The sequence below is a fragment of the Astatotilapia calliptera genome, chromosome 2, assembly GCF_964374335.1.
Source record: "Astatotilapia calliptera chromosome 2, fAstCal68.1, whole genome shotgun sequence".
Taxonomy (NCBI): Eukaryota; Metazoa; Chordata; class Actinopteri; order Cichliformes; family Cichlidae; genus Astatotilapia; species Astatotilapia calliptera.
In genome coordinates, this window is record NC_137423.1 from 35,830,873 (window position 1) to 35,852,359 (window position 21,487).

The following is a 21,487-nucleotide window of genomic DNA, read 5'->3' on the forward strand; positions in this document are numbered from 1 at the left end:
CCTCATTTACTGTGTTTCCACTAACAGCAGCAAAGCAGGTAAGCATCATATATGTGTCTCTCTCTTTGTCAAGTAGCTGTAGTAGCACGTTTGTGTCAGAAGGGTCATTCCATATAAAATCAGTCAAACCTGATCCACCGAATCCGCTGAGGGTTTGTTGTGCAGACAAAGAAAAATAAGTGAAATCCATCTTCAAGAAGCAAAAAAGGTCCAGCGTGATCATTTCAGTAGATTAGACAGAATCTAAAATTATCAGACACCTACCAAAGGCTGCAACTTCACAGGTGTTATACAACACTAGATGTCAGTTTTCAAACATAAGGAATCACGGCTAGAGGCTGAGGCTGAGAACTAAATGGAGGGAAAAATGAAACGTTTCATAAGCTATTACCTGTTTGAAATCCTACAAAGTGATATGACCATTTAAAAGTTACCCACAATGCATTTTTGAGGTTTTCTCCAACGAATTCTCAGAAAACATCCAGGATACCAACAACACTTGTTTCTGTTCCTCGCGTGCAATTTGGACTGGAGCTATCACATGATACTGATTGGGTATATTGATTATAAAGAAATAGATCAGACCAAAAATGTAAATTTAGCTTTGGATCCTGTACTGAAATTTCACCTGGTTAGCTCCAGTACTTAAGAAGTGAAATAATAAGCCCATCTAAGAATACAAATGTGAGTGTGGCCATCATTAAAGCCTGTGGTCGATAGCAATCAGTTTGCAAGTTTAAGTCTACTTGAATTCATTTACACAAAACCAAACACTCAGCAGTTAATGGTTATAGATAGAAACGTGTGGCATACAGTAACCAATTAATATACACATTAAAATGTTTATAGATTATTGTAATATGCACAACTAAAATAATTGAATTGGCAGATTCATAAAATCTAATTTAATCTTCTAGGACAGACTGCTTGCAGATACAATGACCAATAAGCCTCCATGCCTGTACGCCATTTTCAGTCTCTATTAGCCTTCCCACATAACAAAATCCCCAGCACATGACACATATGCTGACATTCATGTATATATATATTTTTTGTTGTTGAGTTTTTAGTGGCTCAGCACCCGTTAATCCGATTTTTCGTTCACTTAAAAAGCGCCAGTTTTTCGACCTGCCCTCATGTACGTTAATCTGAACATTTTATAGTACAAAGGAAACATTTCCCCTGAAGTTATTGTGCACATTAAACTATCCTCTTCTTAAGGGGTTCAGGTTGGAGCCTCACTCTGGTTTTTCTTTTTCTATGGAATGACCCAGGAGTTTGTGAGGCTCAGTGTGAACAGTCAGTGCTGGATTCGCTGATATGAAACCTCGTCAATGTCCAAGAAAGCAGTCACTGTCAGCTTTGATCACGGCTTTTCCAAATTTAAACTGCACATTCTTCTTCGTCACGTCATTAAAACTTGTTTTATGTAACTCACATAGTGCCGTTTCTTTTTTTATCTACTCGGTGTTGGTTACCTCTCCAGTAGGTCACAGGAGCAAAGGAGGAACTTCTGCCACAGCTTCACCTATTTTGAGGTGCATGGAGTAAGATGTAAAATTTTCAAGAGGTCAAACAACACCGGTAGCACCTCTACTACATATGAGGCAGATTATATTTTTTTTCTGCTTCATACTTCTGTAATTGTATATTTTCTGACGTGATAAAGGAAACCAGCAGTTGTTTTACACACTAATGCTGGAGGTTTGACATCTTTTGCACTATGGTGCTATGTATTCGTGGTTTGCAGGGGATAAAATTACCCCCTGTAATTTTTCATTTTTAGGTCACTGTGAGTTTAGGTCATTGTGAACAACTGCTGAGTGGCTTGCTATTAATTTGGTACACACGTCCCCCATACTGATCAATTGTATTCAGTGCTCTGAACTTAACTTCCTAAAGCGGACGTTACGCTCGGTTCCACCTTTATAGTTGTTAGACGCAACTAGAGCAGCTGTACATGGTTAACACTTCAAAAGATTTGTCTTACAATGTGTGTGACAAACTGAAAAACTGAGCTCACTCTTAATGCTTCCATCAAAATTAAGAGGGTAAGTAGTAAATAATCAGCAAGTCTGGTGAGGTTTTGGCACCTTGCAGGTCTGGAGCATTCAGATGAGTGTTACCATAACGCCACAATCTCCCCAGGAGTGGACATCCCAGCAAATTTACCCCAAGGTCAGAGCATGCAATGTTCAGAGAAAGTGCAAAAACCCCGGAGCTACATCTCAGACAGGCCTCATTTAGCATGCTAAATGTTAAAAGTCCAGGACAGTGCAAGGACCTTATAACAGCTGTCAAGCCCGATGGTGGAGTGATGACTTGAGCTCATCTTACAGCCACAGGACCTGGGCACCTTGCAGTCATTGAATCAACCATGAATTTCTCTGTACAGCGTGGTATTCTAATGTAAGGCCATCTGTCTGACAGCTAGAGCTTAGCCCAAATTGGGGAATGCAGCTGGACAATGATCCCAAGCACAGCAGCAAATTTGAATGGCAATGGCCCAGTCAAAGTCCAGACCTCAATGCTGTCGTGGAACCTTAAGAGAGTCGTGAATGTGTGCAAACCTCCATGAAGTGAAGAAACAATAAAGAAGAAAAGGGTAAAATTCCTCCACGATGTGAGAGACTGATAAAGTCATACAGAAAGCGAAAACAAGTTATTGCTGTTAGAGATGGTTCTACGGGCTAATGAAACATGGGGTTTACTTTCTCAAGCAAAACCTTCATGGTTTAAAAAAAAAAAAAAGACTGTGGTAAATTTAAATGTTCCCCACTGGTTTTGTTGGAATAAAAATGCTAAATCACACCCCAGAAAACATTTTTACAGGTGAACCAAAAGAAAATAAACCTTTATAACAAGATTTAAAGCCAAAGTCCTCACACAGCTGAGCTGCTAACCTTTCAGTACAAAAACAACAAGTAAATACACTCCCTTTTGAGCAAAACTACAGGATTTATCCATAAAACACTGTAGAATACATGCTACAAACTAGAAATGTGCAGTAGCACAAACAAGAAATAAACAGGCGCTGTTCTGTTTCTATACTGGCAGTGTGACCAATTTAAACTATGAGAAATGTTAACCTGCTGTCAAGAGCCCAAACTGGAGTGTAGCAAGCACAAAAACACACCACACATCACATACTGATGTTAATCTGTTTATTAAAAAGAAACCCTGCACGATGACATGACAAAGTACAGTTTCCCCTGTTAGTACTACTTGTACTAACCAATCACTACCCTCTGACACAGTGAAAAACAGAGCGGAAAAGTTATAACAAAGAGTTTTCTGCCTGAATGCTAAGTGCTACAGCTATTGACTGTAATAAAGCTCAGTTTATTTCCATCCTATCGTCACACGTGTAGGAGAAATCTCCAGCCTTCTATATGTAGCTGGGCAGATTTTGCAATTTTAAATAAAGGGAAGTGACAAAGTAACAGAAATAAAAATAAACATAAACAATGTATTTAAAGGGGAACTATTAAGCTCATTTCCAGCTCCATGCTACAGTGGCTTTGCATGACTCGCGATACAAAATAATCCTTATTTATATACTCACATATCTTATACTGGGCCTCAGTCTGAAACAAGCTGATTAAGCTCCTCCTATATTAAGATTGGGGAGAGCCCCACTGGTGAGACACAGACCCACTGGACTGTGAACGATGAATGAATGAGATCCTTAGATTACATACCGACCCTGTTTAATACGAGCATCCCCTGCTGTAACCGTATATTTTCAAAAATCTTAACAGGTCCCCTTTAACAGACAGAAAGTTTCTTTTCCAGGCTGCTACAAAAATTAAATAACTGCATACCCAGGATGACAAAATACAAATATAATGAAATTCATAATCAACATTCTCTCGCACAGAATGAGATTTAAAAAAGAAACGGGAATGATCGGTCCTGAAAATTCATCATTTCATGTGTAATGTAACCAAAACTGGCTGCACATACACACAATAAGGCTTCATACATCACTTTAAATAGGTAACCCCATTTCCATTTCATTAAACAGGCCTCCGTTTAATGTCATTTCACGATTAAGGGAATGTAGCCTGTTGAAAAAATAAAACTGAAAAACAAAACAGCCGTTTCATTTGTGCTTCAGCTCATTTAGCTGAAATATTCTGGGCAATAAAGATACAGAGCACAGGTTTGAGCCAAGAAGAGCAATTTCTTTTTTTTTTTTTTTGCCTTTTCATTCATAAAAACTCTTCATTTCTATCATGTTTGAACCACGTCCATTTCTGTGCTCACCTAATGTAAAAGATCATGGCCATTTTAAAAAAGCAGAGGAACATGAGAGGTACGGTCCCATTACATCGTTCACCATATAACTGAGCGCCACCAGCAAACTAGTACCTGTGTTATCACTACAGTATTAGTCCACTCATTTCAACTGACAGACTAATGAGACCGCACTGTACAGCTGAAACTATTGAGAATTGCGCAAAAATATTGTTGATGTGGAACCGAGGAGAAAGAGGGGCACCTAAAAGGCACATATAATAAAAGGAGTGGTGTCAGCTGTGCTTAGTAGTACTCTGCTGGACCCTGTGGAGGCGTGTTCATAGCTGTCTCCGGTTGTGCACGGCTGTTAGGCGCCATGTGAGCGTCGGGCTCAACGAAAATGTCGTCCCAGTTCAACATCCTGCTTTGGGTGGACGAGTGCATTGCTTCGCCGACTGAGGTTATGTGATGCACGCTGCCGTCCTCCGATATTACTGGGACCCCTGGCCCATCTGTAGTCCACGAGTACGACTTCATCTGCACTGTTTTACACGGAAGCAGGCGGTACAAGTTGTTGCCGCCGTCGTCTTTCTCCTTCCTCCCGCAAGGATCCTGATTGTGAACTTGCTTGCAGTGAGCGGAGAGTAACTGGTAGTTTATAAACATTTCATTGCACAACAAGCACTGGTACCTCCTCTCTCCTGTGTGGTGGATTTCATGTTTAGTTCTGTACTCGGCCAGGGCAAACACCTTGTTGCAATAACGACACGGGTACTTCTTTTCCCACGAATGGGTGTTGAAGTGACGGCGCAGACTTGGCAAACACACGTAGGGCCGCTTACAGACAATGCACACGTAGAAAGTCTTTCCATCCATGATGAGCTCGTAGTGGTCCTCGAGCTCCGTTTTGGTCCTCTTCTTGTTTGGTCCTGCCTTGGGTGACACGGGTGTTTTTTCGAAGGGTTTCAATGGTGTCGCCATAAAAGCTCTCTTCCCTTTATTGGCTTTGGAGCCTCCTTCGCCTGGATCTTCTTTCACCGGGACAATGTCATACGTATTTTCTCCAATATTGGCATACACCTTGCAGCCTGACGAAATAGAGTCGATTTCCGTGGCTGTGCTGAGCGTCACTGTCTTTTTACCCGTTATAGCAGATTTGGGAACATTTGTTTGAAGTGTCGAACTTTCCGATAAATCAGAGAGTCTTATTTTGAAGTCCCCCTGCTGAGATGAAGTAGACACTTGCTTCTTGTGGACTCCCATTATGTCGCTGTTTTCAGGGGGCTGAGAGGCACTCGATGGCTCTGGGGTCAAACTGCTTGTTCTGGCTGGTGTTGTGGGAGCACTTCCTGAGTAAACTCTGGCAGGGGAAGACGAGTTGTTGGAGCTGCTGTCCGGGCTCTGTAGAGGGCTGCTGTCTATTAAAATTGGTTTAGGACAGCTGATGCTGGGAGGATTTGAAGCAGATGGTTTCGAGGGAGTGGTAGCTTTGTCTTTGCATTCTGAAACTGCATGATTTGATTCTACATTTTGGCTTGACGGGACATTTTCTGAATCCATTTTCTCCAAATCAATGACTTCACCACAGCCGACCACTTTGTTCTGACTATCTGTTTTCGAGACAAACAGAACGTCGCTGTCCGAGTCCTCCTCGTTATCCGCAGGCTTGTTTACCTGATTGAACTCCTCCGCAGATATTGAGAAGGACTCTGTGATGATCGGCATCATCTCTGTAGATGAGTCACTTTTGCTTTCTGCCTCCTTAGACAAACCAGGAAGGCCCTTAACTTGTGATAATGGTGAACCCAAGTTTGCAATGAACTTTACTCCCAGTATCTGCCCGGCATTGATGAGCTCTTCGAGCATGTCAGAGCGGACTCTGACAATCTTAGAGCTGTAAATATAGTTGAGAATCTGCTCAAAGATCTCAGGCCTGATGAAGCTTAGTTCAATCACTTGCCCAGCCACGGTAAACAGCTGGTGGAAATACGTACTTGAGGCAGACAGGATAGTTTTGTGAGCTCTGAACTTCCTGTCCTGTATAATGATGGTGATATCGCAAAATAATCCGTGGCTCCGCTGCTCATTCATGTTCTTCAGCACAGCTGCTGAGTACTGTGTGTCGGTCGCAGATATCAGCTTCAGACTCGGCATGTCTACAGAGAAAAAGCAAATCATAATCAAACCTGTGAATGCACAACAACGTGAAGCAAGTAACATTTATTCATATCCAAAGCATTTTTCATAGAGTCAACAATCACTAAGTACTAAATAAAAGGAAATGCACAAAAAAGTTTTTATTTAAAGAAATAGAACTACAATTAAAAAATAAAAGTTAAGTGGCATTAAAAAAAATGAAACTAAGATAAACAAAGTACAGGTTCATTTTTAGATTTAAATTGAATATTCACATTTTGAGTAATTTTTAACTTAATAAGCAACTATATTTGGTCGGTTTTTATTTTATTTTCCTGGTTTCTTACCGTTTTCTTCCTAAATTTTGGGATAAATAAAGTTGATCTTATCATATTATTATATCATGTCTTAATTATAACGTGCCACCATGCAGAGCAATGTGAGTTACACAAGTTATGTCAACAGATAGTAAAAGAGCTGGCTCAAATTCAGTTTTGCCATTTCCTGCATTTCCAGTTCTAACAGGAACATCAAAACAACCCAGAACAATACATGAGGAGGTTCAGCCTGAATCATGGCTCATGTTTTGGTATAGCTAGAGTCATGGTGGTCTAGGAGCTATAGGGCCCTTTTTTTTTTGGATAGAAACAGTTCACTCATTGGTCAGTCTGTTAACTCAGCATCTGCAGGCGACTGTTTCAACTAATAATAATAAAAATAATAATAAATTGTTTATTGCTTGATAAACTGAATAATGGAAAAAGGAGAGAAAGTGGGACACTGTATAATATAAAAGAGTATAGTTGAAAAACTAATGTTTAAGCTAACACTTTACACTGCTACTACAATGTCTTCCAAATATTACAAACTAAAGGCATCTTGTTCTTTTTGCTGATTCCATTTGAGGTCACTATGACCCACTCTTACTGTATCCTTGCATCTTCCTGTACTACATTAATGAATCTTCTGTGGTCTTCCTCTTATCCTCCTGCCTGGCAGCTCCACATCCAGCAGTCTTTGTCCAGTATATCCACTAACCTTCCTATGCACAAGTCCCTCTGACATACTAATTTCTAATTATGGCAAAATCTTCCACTCTGCCACCTCCAGCTTGGCCTCCTATATTTTTGTTAGTGGATTTATTTATGCACATAAAAAAATATCTTAATATAGTTCTTGGTATCCAGGGTGGGTTTTTTAGTTTAGCTATTATCGGTTTCAGTGTTACGTTTGTGTCTTTTTTACTCACTGTATTATAGGAGATATACATTTTGGCAGTTTAGATCATGTATTATAATTTCAGTCACAGGCAAGTGAACATCTTCTCCTTAGCAAAGACTAAACCTAAAGTGATCATCTGTATGTTTTTAGTTTAGTTTTTGTTAATTATAACCTTGGACAGCATAATTCCGTTTCTGTGCACACATTGTCAGACATGCTAATTACGTTAGCCTGGCAACAAAAACAAAACCGTCCCTTAGCTGGTGCTAGGTAAACGTTAATTTGCGGGACATTTTTAGCCTCTTGTGACACCAAGGCAGATTGAGGAACATATTAAAAAGACATTAAGGGGGTATTAATGCAACACTGAGAGCGCAATTATTATCTCTACTGAAGCTTTTAAGACATCTATTGCTAACAAAGGTAGCACCGTTTCCTCCTTAATGAATCGCGGCCCGCTGTTTAGCATACTATTAGCATGCCTCTAGTAGAATAGAGGCCAAATCGAAATCCTCTCTAACAGGAGCGTTAAATTGATGAGGTTTACCTGCAAACCTTGATGATTTTGTCAGGAGTGAGCAGGGTGGCAGCCGGCGGATATGTTAATGAACGACAAACAATGGCTAACAACAACAGAGAGCCTCACTTTTCATTCTCAGCCACCAGGAGTCGCAGTCGTAAGCGATTATAAGCATTCAAATGCAAACTATGTGGCTTTAAAGTACATTTAAAAACATCGTCCTAGCTTCATATAAATACAAATAAAGCTCAGTTCTGAGGTTATTTCAACTGGAAACTGTTTACTTTTTGCACGCCGGTTAGCAGCGCGATAACTGCCGGTTCACAAGTCTCGCCTTCAAAATAAAAGCTCACAACGGTCACGGGTGAATAAACGGTCAATTGAATAAGTACCTGCAGAATAGCGTTTGAATTCATCCTCTCTTTTTAGGCTGGAAGCCGGCGGTGAAAGGCCGTTGAACTCTCTCTGAAGTTGATCGTACATCATCTTCCTCTTCTGGCCCTGGTATGGGTTATACTTTTCCGCGTGTTTTGCGTCGTAGTGCCTCTTCATATTGAACTCCTTGAATAAAACCTTCTGCTTGCAGATCAGACATGTAGCAGTGGTTTCCAGTTCCGTGAAAAAGTACTCCTTTGCGCATTTCTCCTCCACGGGCTTGCTCACGGGTTCCTGTTTTCTTTTAACTTGAACTATAGAGAGCGACATCTCGACGTGCCGAGCTGCTCTGTTTCTTTGCTGCTAAAAAGACTCAAATTTAGTGAACACGCAGTCCAGTTTCCAGAGATGTTGAGTTGAGCAGTAGGAGACACGACCGTGTGTTGGTCGGTTAAACCTCGGTAGTTCCGGTGGCGCGTGAGCGCGTTGCGAAAAACCGGAAGTTGGGTTTTTCACAGTTTTTCACAGCCACAAAACTCTCGGACTACCCCGCGTCCCACCCCCCGCCCGACCTTGTAAATGCAAAATAAAATAAATCAATATTTTTTTTTGACCTGATATAAAATTAATGATTTTTTGTTTATTCATCCCATGTTTACCTGTGAAAAATAGGCTAACTAAAACAGAATTATTACTGAATTTTAAAAAAAAAAATGTACAAAGAAAAATTTTCAAACATTTTGGAAATTTCTATTTTTATTCTTTGGTTAAATGTTTAAATTGTAATGCCTACTCTAAAATGATTAAATCTGCCCCTGACAAATCTCCCCTCATATTAGTGATTAATTAATCTAAAGCTAAAACAGAAAGTAATAAAAAGTAAACTCCAGCTTAACATTTGGAAAAAAATAAAAAAGATATCAAAACCACCTAAGAAATTATATATTTTTTATAGTTGTTACTGTTGCTATGAATTTAGAATAAAAAAAATTAAGAACAGCCTATTTTTTTTCTTTACATAGTGATTATATTATACACTTCAGTATAATTCATACCGTATTTCGTTTTTCACAATACATATTTATCAAGAGTACACAGTATACACAAATTAAATTAGTTATGCTTTCCTTCTCAGTTTTGTCATCTGAAAATACTGACATGCACATAAACTGTCTACAAGTATACATGCAGGAATTGTTAGCAAATATTTCCCTATAAAACTATTCAAAAAAAACTTAAAGAAAGTATAAGCCAAAGAAACATAGATAAATATCCTAAATTAATCTGACTGGTTTTACTGGGACTTATTCCATACATATTGCTAGTAATTATGCAAGTTTTGAGGATTTTTTCTTTTTTACATTATTTTAATGCAAGAAAATTGTGTTATATCAATATGTTGGGAACTGTTCTCTATGACATCTGACGTCGGATTCTTTTTTGGGACGGACCAACCAGTACTTCCTGTTATTAAACGCTCTCTGCGTAGGGAGAAGAAGATAAACTGTGTGCGACATCTTTTAAATCTCCTCTTAGATACTGATTACTTAGATACTAATTACTTAATTACTTTTTACCCCGTCCTGTAGTGAGTCTCTCACGGTCAGAGGGCATGCCTCTGTCGGATCGATCGAGTTCTGACGGCGGCGGGGAGCCACGCAGTCCTCGGGCCCGTAGACCTCGGACCCGCTCCCGCAGTCGCCATCGCAGCGGCAGTCGCCATCGCAGCGACAGCCGTGATCGTAGCTTGTCTCCGGACAGCTTCGGACCCAAACTTCCTAAGCCACGCAACCGTGAGAGGGAGCGAGAGGAACGCGAGCGTCGATTCAAAGAGGCCAGAAACATTAGACGGATCCGCATAGGAAGTCCTCATCGTAGCCGCTCCAGGTCCAGATCAAGATCAAGGTCCCGATCCAGAGAGCGCCATAACAACAACAACAACAGCAGCCACAACCACAGCAACCACTGGTCCGAGCCTCCGGGAAAACACGGCGGCCTCAAAGATGATTATTACTACGAGCAGCAGAGGGACGACGCTCAGCGGCAGAGACAAGAGGCTTTTATCGCCAGGTATGAAAAGTCTAACATCACTGTGAAAAGCTATCAAAGCCTGAACCCTGCAATTCCCATAATACAAATCAGTCCTCAGGTACACGAGCCTATTGGTGCATTTTATGACGTGCCACCACTTCAGATGAACAGTCCTCTGGAGGTGGAGGGCTCGTCAATGCATCTGTTACCAAAAACCAAACGGATGGAAGCCGTCCTCTTTTGATTTGCTGCTAATCTAAGTGTAGTTTGACATTTCAGTTAAAAACACGTTTTTGCAAACTTGTGTTTTAGGCGCCTGCAGGAGAGGGAGAGGATCGGTGAGCTGGGTTGTCCTGAAGTTTGGGGATATTCACCCAGAGTGAAAGAGCCAGAGTAAGTGAGGAACATACTGTTAATTTTGTGTTGGGTTTGTGGAGACACATGTCTTTAAAACTGCATTTATTTGTAAAAGGTTTTTTTTAATTAAAACTGTCTTAAATTCTGTGTGTCTTGGTCTTAGATGTTTTTAGTCTCATCACCGTAAGAGTTTCTGTTTCGCAATGACTTTGTTTTAACCAATTTTTCCACCTTTTAAATCTTACTTTTCCTGTTAAATTTTATTTAAGCAGTTATTTAAAAGGTCTTGATGTGTCATACCTGTTGGCGCCCTGGCAGAGACATCAGGCGTTGTTCTGTCTTATTTTCAGGTATCAAAAATTCTTTTCTGTATTTTTTTTCACCTCCATCAGCTCCGATGAGTTCACACCAGTTGAAGAAGACGAGAAAAACAGCAGTTCAGAATCAAGCACAGAAGGTACACAGAGTGTGGACACACATAAATTACAGCAATCCAACATTTTCTGTGAATTTATAACAAACCCATTCTGTCTGTTATTATCAGAAGAGAAGAAGAAGAAAAAGAAAAAGAAGAAGAAGTCCAAGAAGAGAAAGAACAAAAAGCACTCAGAGGACAGTGAGCTTGAATCAGATTCGGATGGTAAGATGAACGAAAAGCACCCTTTTTTTGTTTTGTTTTTTCTCTAATCAGATTCATCAGTTTAACTGTCTTGTTTTTGTGTTTCAGAGGAAGAAATAAAGAAGAAGAAAAAGAAAAAGAAGAGCAAAAAGTAAGTTCTGATACGAAGCTGTGCATCAGCTCTGTTGACGTGGTAACAGCCCATTTGACTAACCAAGCATCCTGTTTCCCGTCAGGTCTAAGAAGTCCAAGAAGAAGAAGGCGAAGAAAAGCCGGAAGGAGTCCAGCAGCGACTCCAGCAGCGAGGCCTCAGAGGACGAAGAGGAGGAAGATCCCAATGGGGTGATGTGGGTGGAGAAAACCTCCATGGATGAGCATGTGGTCGGCCCCGAAGCTCCTCTCACTCACATGTCTCAGAACGATCGACCTTTGGAGTGAGTCACTGTTCGGGGTTAATTCCTGCATTAACAAACTTAAAGAGAAAAGCATCTAACCCTAATGTAGTTTGTGTTGAATTCCCAAACACAACTGCTGTTTACAGTGGAGTGTACCTGTACAGCACAGTACAGAAAACTGATTAAATGTCTGAAAACAGAAAAAATAACAGAGGTTACGTATTTTCAAACTTGCTTGCTAAACGGTGAGCTTGAAGACTGGGATTTTTTTTTAAAAAGTGATAGTAGAGTTGACTTTATTGAAGATTGCTGATAATTGATTGGGTCTTTCAGTTTTATTTAGGCTATAAAAAAAATAGAAATCACCGTGATTCAGTTTATCAGATGTGACAAAATAAGACAGACTCTGTTAAACATTTCCACCACACAACTTGTCTAAATCATTTGGCAGAATTTTTGATAAAAGCTTCTTTTTCTTTTTTTTCCTCCTTCCTCCAGTTTCGGTCACGCCCTGTTGCCAGGTGAAGGTGCTGCCATGGCAGAGTACGTGAAAGCTGGCAAACGTATCCCAAGAAGAGGAGAGATCGGTCTCACCAGCGATGAGATCGCAAACTTCGAGAAGTCTGGTTACGTCATGAGTGGCAGCAGGTACGTAATATTTAGAAAATGGACATTTTTCATGAAAAATTAGGTCAGCTGACTGCCTGAATATACTGAACGATCAGGTTTTTCTATCAACAGATATTCCACGATCTGCATTACATCTTATCTTTTACAGAAACATACTTGTTTTTCCCCGAGGGGAAAAAGAGCTGATTGCTTTAAATGTTGTTTAATTTCTTTACTAATCTCTGCACATTGTAACATTTGCTTTAGCTTGTGCTCTAGGCTGGGTTGAGTTGAGCAGATCCAGAAGCGTGTTCAGCTTTTCTTCCTGTAATACTGACAAATTTTTCGCCCCGCAGACATCGTCGTATGGAGGCCGTGCGTCTGAGAAAGGAAAACCAGATCTACAGCGCAGACGAAAAGCGAGCCCTGGCATCGTTCAACCAGGAGGAGAGGAGAAAGAGAGAGAGCAAGATCCTGTCGAGCTTCAGGGAGATGGTGTACAGGAAAACCAAAGGCAAGGAGGAGAAGTGAACGACCAGTTTGTCTCCTGTTATTGGAACCTTTACTCTTTGTTTGGTGACCTGAGGTGTAAAGCTTTTTTTTCCTCTCAGTTTGAACTGAGTGTACAGTGCAGAAGTGTTTTAACTGTAAAAATTGTGTCTGAGAAGTTTTCAGTTGTATTCTCCTTCCCTTTTCTATCCATCTCTTGTAAATCTTTTCAAATGCTCCCAACAAGAATGTTAAATAAATTTTCACTATCATATCTTGTTGCCATTTTAATATTTCTTTCTGTTTTTGCCGGGAGTTCTACTATAAGTGATAAATGCATCAAGAGTAGAAAACAATTTAGGAAAAAAAGAGCAGTTTGTAGTATTATTGTTTTTTAAAGTGCAGGAGGTCCTCAGACTGAGTGAACCACTTAAATAAGGCCTTTTTCTTTTAAAACTAAGTAACTGATCTTTTTTTTTTGTGAAGAGTTAATTGTAGCATATTTAAGAAAGCTTGGCAACAATGTTACCTTCAAACTCTGAATATTTAAAATAAACATTTGCCAGTATTTTTGAGCAAATATCTGAGCAAATAGCTTCTTAAGAACAGAAAGGAACCACGTGAAAATTTCAGTACTTAAAAAAAAAGTTTGAGCTGTGTTGTAAAGTACAGCCAAATCAATTTTACAGCCACTCCAAGACCACAGTCTAAAGCAAAAGTCTGCTTCTTTGTTCCAAGCATTTTCTTTTTCATTTCAAAATATGTATCAGATATATACTGCCGGGCCAAAAAAAAAAATCACTTAAACGTTTAAACGTTTGATGAAATCAAATCAAAGAAAAACAACAGTAGAACTCAGGGCTATGTTTAATAGCATTTCCACACGCACAATGCGAAGAGAACTCAAGGGATTGGGACTGAACAGCTGTGTAGCCATAAGAAAGCCACTAGTCAGGCAAACTGGAAAAAAGGGTTTCAATTTGCGAGGGAGCATAAAGATTGGACTCTGGAGCAAAGGAAGAAGGTCACATGGTCTGATGAGTCCAGATTTATCCTGTTCCAGAGTGATGGGTGCGTCAGGGTGAGAAGAGAGGCAGATGAAGTGATGCACCCATCATGCCTAGTGCCTACTGTACAAGCCTGTGGGGGCAGTGTTTGGTCTGGGGTTGCTTCGGTTGGTCATACAGCAGCAGTATGTTCTCCAAGAATGAGGTCAGCTGACTACCTGACTATACTGAATGACCAGGATATTCCATCAATGGTTTTTTTCTTCCCTGATGGCACGGGGATATTCCAAGATGACAATGCCGGGATTCATCTGGCTTGAATTGTGAATTAGTGGTTCTGGGAGCATGAGACATCATTTTCACACATGGATTGGCCACTCCAAACCTTAACCTCCTTGAGAATCTTTGGGATGTGCTGGAGAAGGGTTAGCGCAGCAGTCACAATCTACCATCATCAATGCAAGTTCTTGGTGAAAAATGAATGCAAAACTGGATGGAAATAAATCTTGTGACATTGCAGAAGCTTATCAAAACAATGCCACAGCGAATGCAATTGTTTCAGCTTCTTTAACGTCATTATAGTACATCAGTGGTCAATGTACATTTACTTCATCTGTTTTTTAAAACCTTTATTTATTTACGAGTTGAAAGTCTTGTGACTTCTAAGGTGTTTTTCACTTGTGCAATTTCTAAAAATTGCTAATACAGAATTATTGTATTTTTTTTCTTACAGGGGATTTTTTCCCCACAGCGTTTCATTATTGCTTGTTTATATGAACATTTTTGTAAGCACAAGGAGGACAGTAATAGAAGTTTTTTTTAAAAACATATTTGTAAAAAACTGAAAGACATAATTGAACTGTATTGAAAAAAATGTATGGATTAAGATCACGTCTTTTTGTTTTGTTTAACAGTTATTTGTTGAAGCCACTCAGAACAATAAAGTTAGTTACAGTTAATGTGATGCTGCAGGAATTGTATTACAGCTAAATGATAACAGCAGGTACTGTTATACATCTCAAGTCCAGTAAACCTGTCAACATTTAAGCAGATATAAAAAAATAAATAAATAATAGTAACTGCACTCCTCCTTCTGTTACTGGTAGAAATCAATATAAGAAGCCTCACAAGATTCCCAGTGTGTGGAAGAGTTTAATCACCCATCTTAAAAGACTGAAAAACACAAACAACTGAATGTTAAATATAATCTTTTAATGTACAACAAAGAACTTTCTTCTCCCGGGTCTCTCCAGGTTCCTCGTCAGTGGATGTTCTCAAGTCCCTGGTGAGAAAAAGAGAAACAAATAAGGATTAAACGTAGTTATACATGAGCAGCCATTGTGTTCATTTAAGCTAATAACTCATTTTGTGGACTTTTTAAGTCTCCTTTTATGCTCTACACATGACTAACACCCCCATCGCTGCCTGTAAATCCTCAGTATTTTACAAAGTTGATGGATTTTGGTGATACCTGATGACCGAGAACAAAGAAGACCACCGTGTGGTACTATATGAGGCTATAGTATGGCATCTGGTTATTTAGCAGAGAGCATATGGGATGATCAGTTTGCATAATTATATAGTTTAGGTTAAAGTATCATTATAGGAGACAATTGGATAAAAATTATTTCTGTGATGAAGTTATAGCCATTTGAAAACGCACCTATGTATAGATGCACCCCAGATCCTGCAAATGTGCTACCAAGAGTGCCTCCATGAAACGACTAACTGAAACAAACCTAGGGTTTTGAAAGTGCACCGTATTTGCACATACTGTTTTTTATGAAACTGTGCACACTACTGTCGGGTAGTTTAAGCGATTTTTATATTTATATGCAGTTGTAGTCTCAGGGGAAGGCTGTAAGTTGGACACTTTGCTATTCATTAGCATTACTTATTATGGGCAGAGGGAAGCTAACCTTGGAGTCAAAGTAGCGTCCGGTTCCTGACACTCGCTTGTCTCTGTCCATGAGATACCACTGCCACGGAACCCGAGCAATCCTTTTCTCCTGCGGGGGAAAAACACACTCTTTATAATCCAGCAGTCTGGTACACAACACGAGAACCTGCTGGCAGCGCCTGCGTCCTCACCTTTCCTCCGTTAGTGAACTTGTGGATCTGCGCGGTGGCGACACCGGGGATGATCAGACACACGGTCATGATGCCGAGTCCGGGCAGAATTTCATACCACATGATTACAGCGTCTAACTGTCAGGGGACAAAGAGCAACTTCGAGGACAACAAAGTTGCCCCAAACCTACCTAACGCTGTTTATTTATCCCAGAAAGTAGCAAAATGTCGACCGTCAGCACGACCTACGTTCCTCTTCCAGGACAAGACAATAACTTCCTGTTGAAGAATTTCAAGATAAAATACTTCAATTCAACAATTCATTTTGATCGTAAATTTAAATCGATGATTACTTGATTAAATTATCCTTTTACTGTCAAAAGACGAAACCGATCGGACATGGATATGTTGGGAGGAAAAATAGTGGTAAAAATTCTATAATAATTCAAATTATATGTTAATTGTTTTTTATGGACACTTGTCATTGGGAAAAAAAAACGTACAAATGTTTGTTTAGCTATTTATAGGTCAACGTTTCGCTATTTCTTTATTATCTCAAAAATTTTAGTTTAGAGTTAGTCTGTCTCCCCCCCGCCCCAAAAAAAATCGACTTAAAAGCACGAAATTTTTAATTATGCACTCTTTTTAAAAAATCCTGATTTATTTAATTTCCTTTCGTTCGTTTGTTTTTTTTTTTGTTTGTTTTTTGTCTAGAAATCCCCAAACACGACGTTGTTAAAACAAACAAACAAAAAACCCACGAACTCAACCGTGTGAGCTTTTAAATTGAAGTGTATCTGAAAGGCGGAAGCTCTTTTTGGCTCATGCTAGCATTATTTCTTTCTAACATCATTAACTAACCTTTCCGAATAATTCCTTTCAGGGACAAACTAATTAAGAATGTAAATAAAACAACACAAAATATATTTTAGTTATTAAATTAATTGCCTAGGCACAATTGAGTTCATGTGCAGCGCCCCACTCCGGCGCTGATACTGAAGCGCAGCGCTAACCGTCAGTGAGGAAGTTCTAGTTACTTCGTTCACTAGCAGAGGCTAACTCGCTGAAAGGTAAACAAGTCAGCTGAATGAGATGAGACCCAAGTCCCGGATTAAGTAAAGTTTGCCGCAATGAAGGAAGACAAAGAAAACAATCGACCGAAGGAGAAAAGGGTGGAGATAAAGTGTGAAGATGGAGAAAAGACGGAGAAGTCCAAGGAAAAGAAGGAGGCCATGACAAAGGTAAAACTTGCTAGCTGCGTTAGCTCATGTTGCTATAAACCGCCAGGTTGATAAAATTGCAATATTTTTATGTTGTAGTGTTTTATCATCTTTCACGTGTATAATGATACAGTGCGCGTGAACTTAAGAAATCTGTTTATCAGCCCCAACTTTGTTCTCCGGACAATAACTTCACCTATGATTAAAAAAAAAAATAGATTGTGATCAGACGACTACCACCAAGTCTCACCAAAGAGGAGCTGGAGGAGCAACTGCAACCGCTCCCAGAGGTGGACTATTTGGAGTTCTTCTCTAACGACACGAGGTGAGTTTATCTGTAAAGATTCCCTCACTGTTAACAAAAGATAAATATACTCGTATATGTGTGACACATGTGTTTTCCTCTTTCAGCCTTTACCCTCACCTCTTTGCAAGGGCTTATATCAACTTCAGAAACCAAGAGGATATAGTCCTCTTCAGAGATCGCTTTGATGGATATGTATTCATTGACAGCAGAGGTAACAACACCCAGCACGCCCATGCGGGCGGTTTATCCTTCAAGCTCGGGTCCTCTACCAGAGGCCTGGGAGCTCATATATATATACATATATATATATATATATATATATAAATAACCCGAAGTTTCATCTTTTTCCACATGATGTTTACGAACAGGTCAGGAGTATCCTGCCATTGTGGAGTTTTCACCTTTTCAAAAAACTGCCAAGAAAAGAAGTAAAAAAAAGGATGCAAAGTGTGGAACAATTGTCGAAGGTAAATATATTCACCCCTTGATAAATACAATTCATCTACTGTAAAACAGCATGTCAGAAAATAAGGAAAAGCATTATAGGTCCACTTTAAGTGCAATTTAGGAACACATATAAAGATACAGAAAAAGTAGTCTTGCTATAATCATTAATGTGTTTATTTGTGTTTCATTTGACTTTAAGATCCAGATTACAAAAGGTTCCTTGAATATTACAACGGGGACGACGAGAAGCTAACGTCTACACCTGAGATCCTGTTGGAGGAGATTGAGGCTAAATCAAAGGAACTCGTTGGTATGTTTCGCAGTCAAATACTGATAGTTTTCAAACAAACGCACTGCAGAATGAATAATTTTTATCATTTCCTTTGTTCAAGCTAAAAAAACAACTCCTCTGCTGGACTTCCTGAAGAATAAACAGGTAAATAAGTTCAGGTCGAGATGTGTATACATTGCTGAAGGCTGGCCTCACACATTTTGTTTTAATGTTCTTCAGAGACTCAGGGAGGAGAAGAAAGAAGAGCGAAGGAGGAGGGAACTCGAGCGCAAACGTCTGCGCGATGAGGAGCGTCGTAAGTGGAGGGAGGAGGAGAGGAGGAAACGCAAAGAGGCAGAGAAGATGAAGAAGCTCGAGAAACCGCTGGAGAAGGACAAAGACCAAGCTAAAGACGAGCCAAAGATAAAGGTGTGTGTGTGCAGTAGTTGAAAGAATAAGCTCAAAACTGTGTCCAACTTTCAGTACTTGATGCGTGTTTACTTTTTCTGTTGTAGCTCCTGAAGAAGCCAGAGAGAGGAGATGAAGGCAACCCGGAGAAGCCAAAAGAGAAGTCCAAGAAGCCAGAGAAGCCAAATAAAGAGGACAGATCTTTGGGAGGTTCTGATCATAAGAGACGTCAGAACATCGAGCACAAGGAGGATCGAGGAAGGAAGTTAGTTCATCACTCTTCTTTTAATTGTCCAAATACATTAACCTTCAACCCTCAAGTGAACAAGCTATTTTAGGTTGACCCCATTATATTTAATACCGCAATGATGTTAATGCCAGAGGAGGTTTGAGCTCTGTGGGTATTGAGCCAACAAAACATTGTTGACACTCTACTAGCCTCAGCTCTCTCTGACTTCACCTGATCTCTCTTTGTGGTTGAGTTGATGTGGTTATTTAATACTTCCACTCTGCAATAGCACTGCTTACAGTTGATTGTGGAAAATGTAGGAGTTCCACAGGAAGACTGTTGTTGTTATGTGTGTTGGTTGTTTGTTTGTTTTTGTTTTTTAAATAAATGTTTGTAAAGGCAGACTACATGGATTGCTACTTGATTTTAATTAAGAGGTGGCTCAATACTTACTTTCATATAATGAAAATGGTCCCTTATAGGTTCAGTCAAGCTTGTGCTTTTCCCACAGAGGGGACGAAGATGGGCGGAAGGAGTTTAGGGAGCGTGACACGGATCGAGACAGAGACCGAGAGCGCGAGAAGGAGCGTCGGCAGAAAGAGAGGGAACGCTTCAAGCGACAGGATGAGGAACGTCGGAGAAGAAGGGAACATCAGGATGGAGATAACTCCTTCAAGAAGCGGGAGGAGGAGGTTAAAAAAGATAAACCCTTGGAGAAGAAGAAGGGTGAAAACATGCCAGACTCCCCACACACTGAGAAGCCAGAGAAGCCTGCTAAGGACAACAAGAAGGAGGACGGTGGGAAAAGAGAGCGGCTACGGAATAAGGTAACTGCCCGTAGGTCTTAAATCATCACACGATTTCATCCAGTTGTGTTTCTGAGCCTGTTCTTTGTCTGTATCAGGACCGGCCTGCTATTCAGCTGTACCAGCCAGGTGCAAGAAGCCGCAACCGTGCTGCAGGAGGAGGAGCTGAATCCAACTCCGCTGACAGAAAGCCAGATACCGAGGCTAGGAAAGTGGCTGAGAAAGAAGACGACTGAGCAGATTTCTACCTGCAGCATTTTTACGTTTGGCGAAGAGAGAGGAGACAGGCCTGTGGGGCTCAGAGCAGCAGAGTGGCATCTGGAGGCCACGTGCAGCACAGCATCAGGGTCTCCCAGTCTCAGAGGCAGAGGTGTGATTGTGGAGCCTGTTAGTGCCTAAATGTGACCCTGTTTAGTTTTGTTTGATCAAAGAGGTAAACTTTGGAAAGAGTTTGGCTGTAGGGCACATTAGTGAAGCCAAAGCTTTCTTGGACCACATAAACTCAAAGTGACCTTACTTCAGTAGCGTTTCTCTGATGGAAAATGTGTGGTAGGCGCTGAAAACTTTAGCTTTCAACTTGTCTTTCATCTAAAACTCACTCAAACTTTCCAATCAGTCAGTATTTCTACATTGCAGAGCTCTACAGCATAGTTTCTACACTCCTTAATGATTTTCCTTTTGTAGCATTGGCACTTTCAGTTTGAAGTGTACACATAAAAATGACACCTTTGGCTCAATCCCAGCGTCCATGCTCACAAACCTTTGAGTTGTGCTTGTGTTAAATGTGTGAGGGCTACACGTTTTAACTCCTCCATGCACACCATCCTTAAGCCCAGTTTCTCCAGACTTTACCTTAGGGAACTATTCACAGTTCACAGGAAAAGCCAGCAAGTGAGAGGAGCAGCCACCCAAGAAGTCAACGCAATGCACTATATGCCTTATTACACTTTTTAAAAACGTATTATATTTCGACTAAATCAAGTAAATCCATTATATGACAGGTCGCTCTTGTCTCCTCTGTTAGATGGGAGCCTGGAACACAACAGATCAGACAGACCCTAGGCCACAATAATAGAAAACCTATTCTGGCTTTAAGGTTCCTGTTTATACCATTTTGATCCATGTTATACTCGCACACTCACATTACTGCTTTGAGGGTTTCATGTTTAGGGCATAGGGTTCGGCTTTACTCTGCTTGGATAGCCGTACAATTCATATATAACATGAACTGGCAGATATAATCTGCGCTTCTGTTATCTGGGATCAACTGTTTTCATTTCATTCAGTCAGTGACAAAGGAGAAACAGCCATTTTGACTAGACTGGCATGTAAAATTGGAGCTGACTCGACCAATCTGTGGCCTTTCCTCTTTTTCTAATCTCAAACTGTCCTTAAAACATTCATCTGCGATGCTCTAATCTGAATGCAGCATGGAAACATATCACTGCTGGTGATGCTAACATACTGTAGCCTCTTTTGACTACTAATAAAAGAGATCGTCACTAAAGTCTGAGTATCTTTTTTTTTTTTTAAGGTATGAAGTGATCCAGTATCTGGATTGTTGATCAGTCATAAGTGGGGGAAAAAGCTAACAACCTAGCAAATACTTTGATGTTGAGCTGTGTCTTTAGCTTGTGTGCAGTAGAAAGAGACGCCACACTTAGTCCTTTGAACTAAAGAAATAAACAATTGTCCATCAAAAGAAGTGTAAGAATGTTAATAAGGAAC

General features: G+C 40.2%; 3 protein-coding genes across 4 annotated transcripts; 2 read left to right on the forward strand and 1 right to left on the reverse strand.

Annotated features, from left to right (window-relative positions):
* Positions 1–3,150: 3,150 nt before the first annotated feature.
* On the reverse strand, positions 3,151–9,084 carry zbtb33 (zinc finger and BTB domain containing 33). Of its 2 annotated transcripts, none has more exons than XM_026145890.2 (2): positions 8,512–9,084; positions 3,151–6,398 (listed from the first exon to the last, which is right to left on the reverse strand). In XM_026145890.2, exons 1-2 carry the CDS (start codon positions 8,822–8,824, stop codon positions 4,546–4,548), a joined length of 2,166 nt encoding a protein of 721 aa, XP_026001675.1. In that variant the 5' UTR covers positions 8,825–9,084; the 3' UTR covers positions 3,151–4,545. The 2 variants fall into 2 exon arrangements, with proteins under 2 accessions (XP_026001675.1, XP_026001682.1); XM_026145897.2 differs by lacking the exon at positions 8,512–9,084 and adding an exon at positions 8,147–8,437.
* An 840-nt stretch (positions 9,085–9,924) lies between these two features.
* nkap (NFKB activating protein) lies at positions 9,925–13,268 on the forward strand. Its single transcript, XM_026180592.2, has 8 exons — positions 9,925–10,564; positions 10,838–10,918; positions 11,275–11,339; positions 11,427–11,522; positions 11,610–11,652; positions 11,738–11,935; positions 12,395–12,544; positions 12,862–13,268. The coding sequence occupies exons 1-8, from the start codon at positions 10,107–10,109 to the stop codon at positions 13,034–13,036; spliced, it is 1,266 nt and encodes a 421-aa protein (XP_026036377.2). The 5' UTR covers positions 9,925–10,106; the 3' UTR covers positions 13,037–13,268.
* Positions 13,269–17,039: 3,771 nt separating this feature from the next.
* upf3b (UPF3B regulator of nonsense mediated mRNA decay) lies at positions 17,040–21,266 on the forward strand. The gene is made up of 10 exons (XM_026145935.2): positions 17,040–17,312; positions 17,510–17,616; positions 17,703–17,809; positions 17,967–18,065; positions 18,245–18,355; positions 18,438–18,481; positions 18,557–18,745; positions 18,832–18,989; positions 19,465–19,780; positions 19,858–21,266. The coding sequence occupies exons 1-10, from the start codon at positions 17,202–17,204 to the stop codon at positions 19,993–19,995; spliced, it is 1,380 nt and encodes a 459-aa protein (XP_026001720.1). The 5' UTR covers positions 17,040–17,201; the 3' UTR covers positions 19,996–21,266.
* The last annotated feature ends 221 nt before the right edge of the window (positions 21,267–21,487 follow it).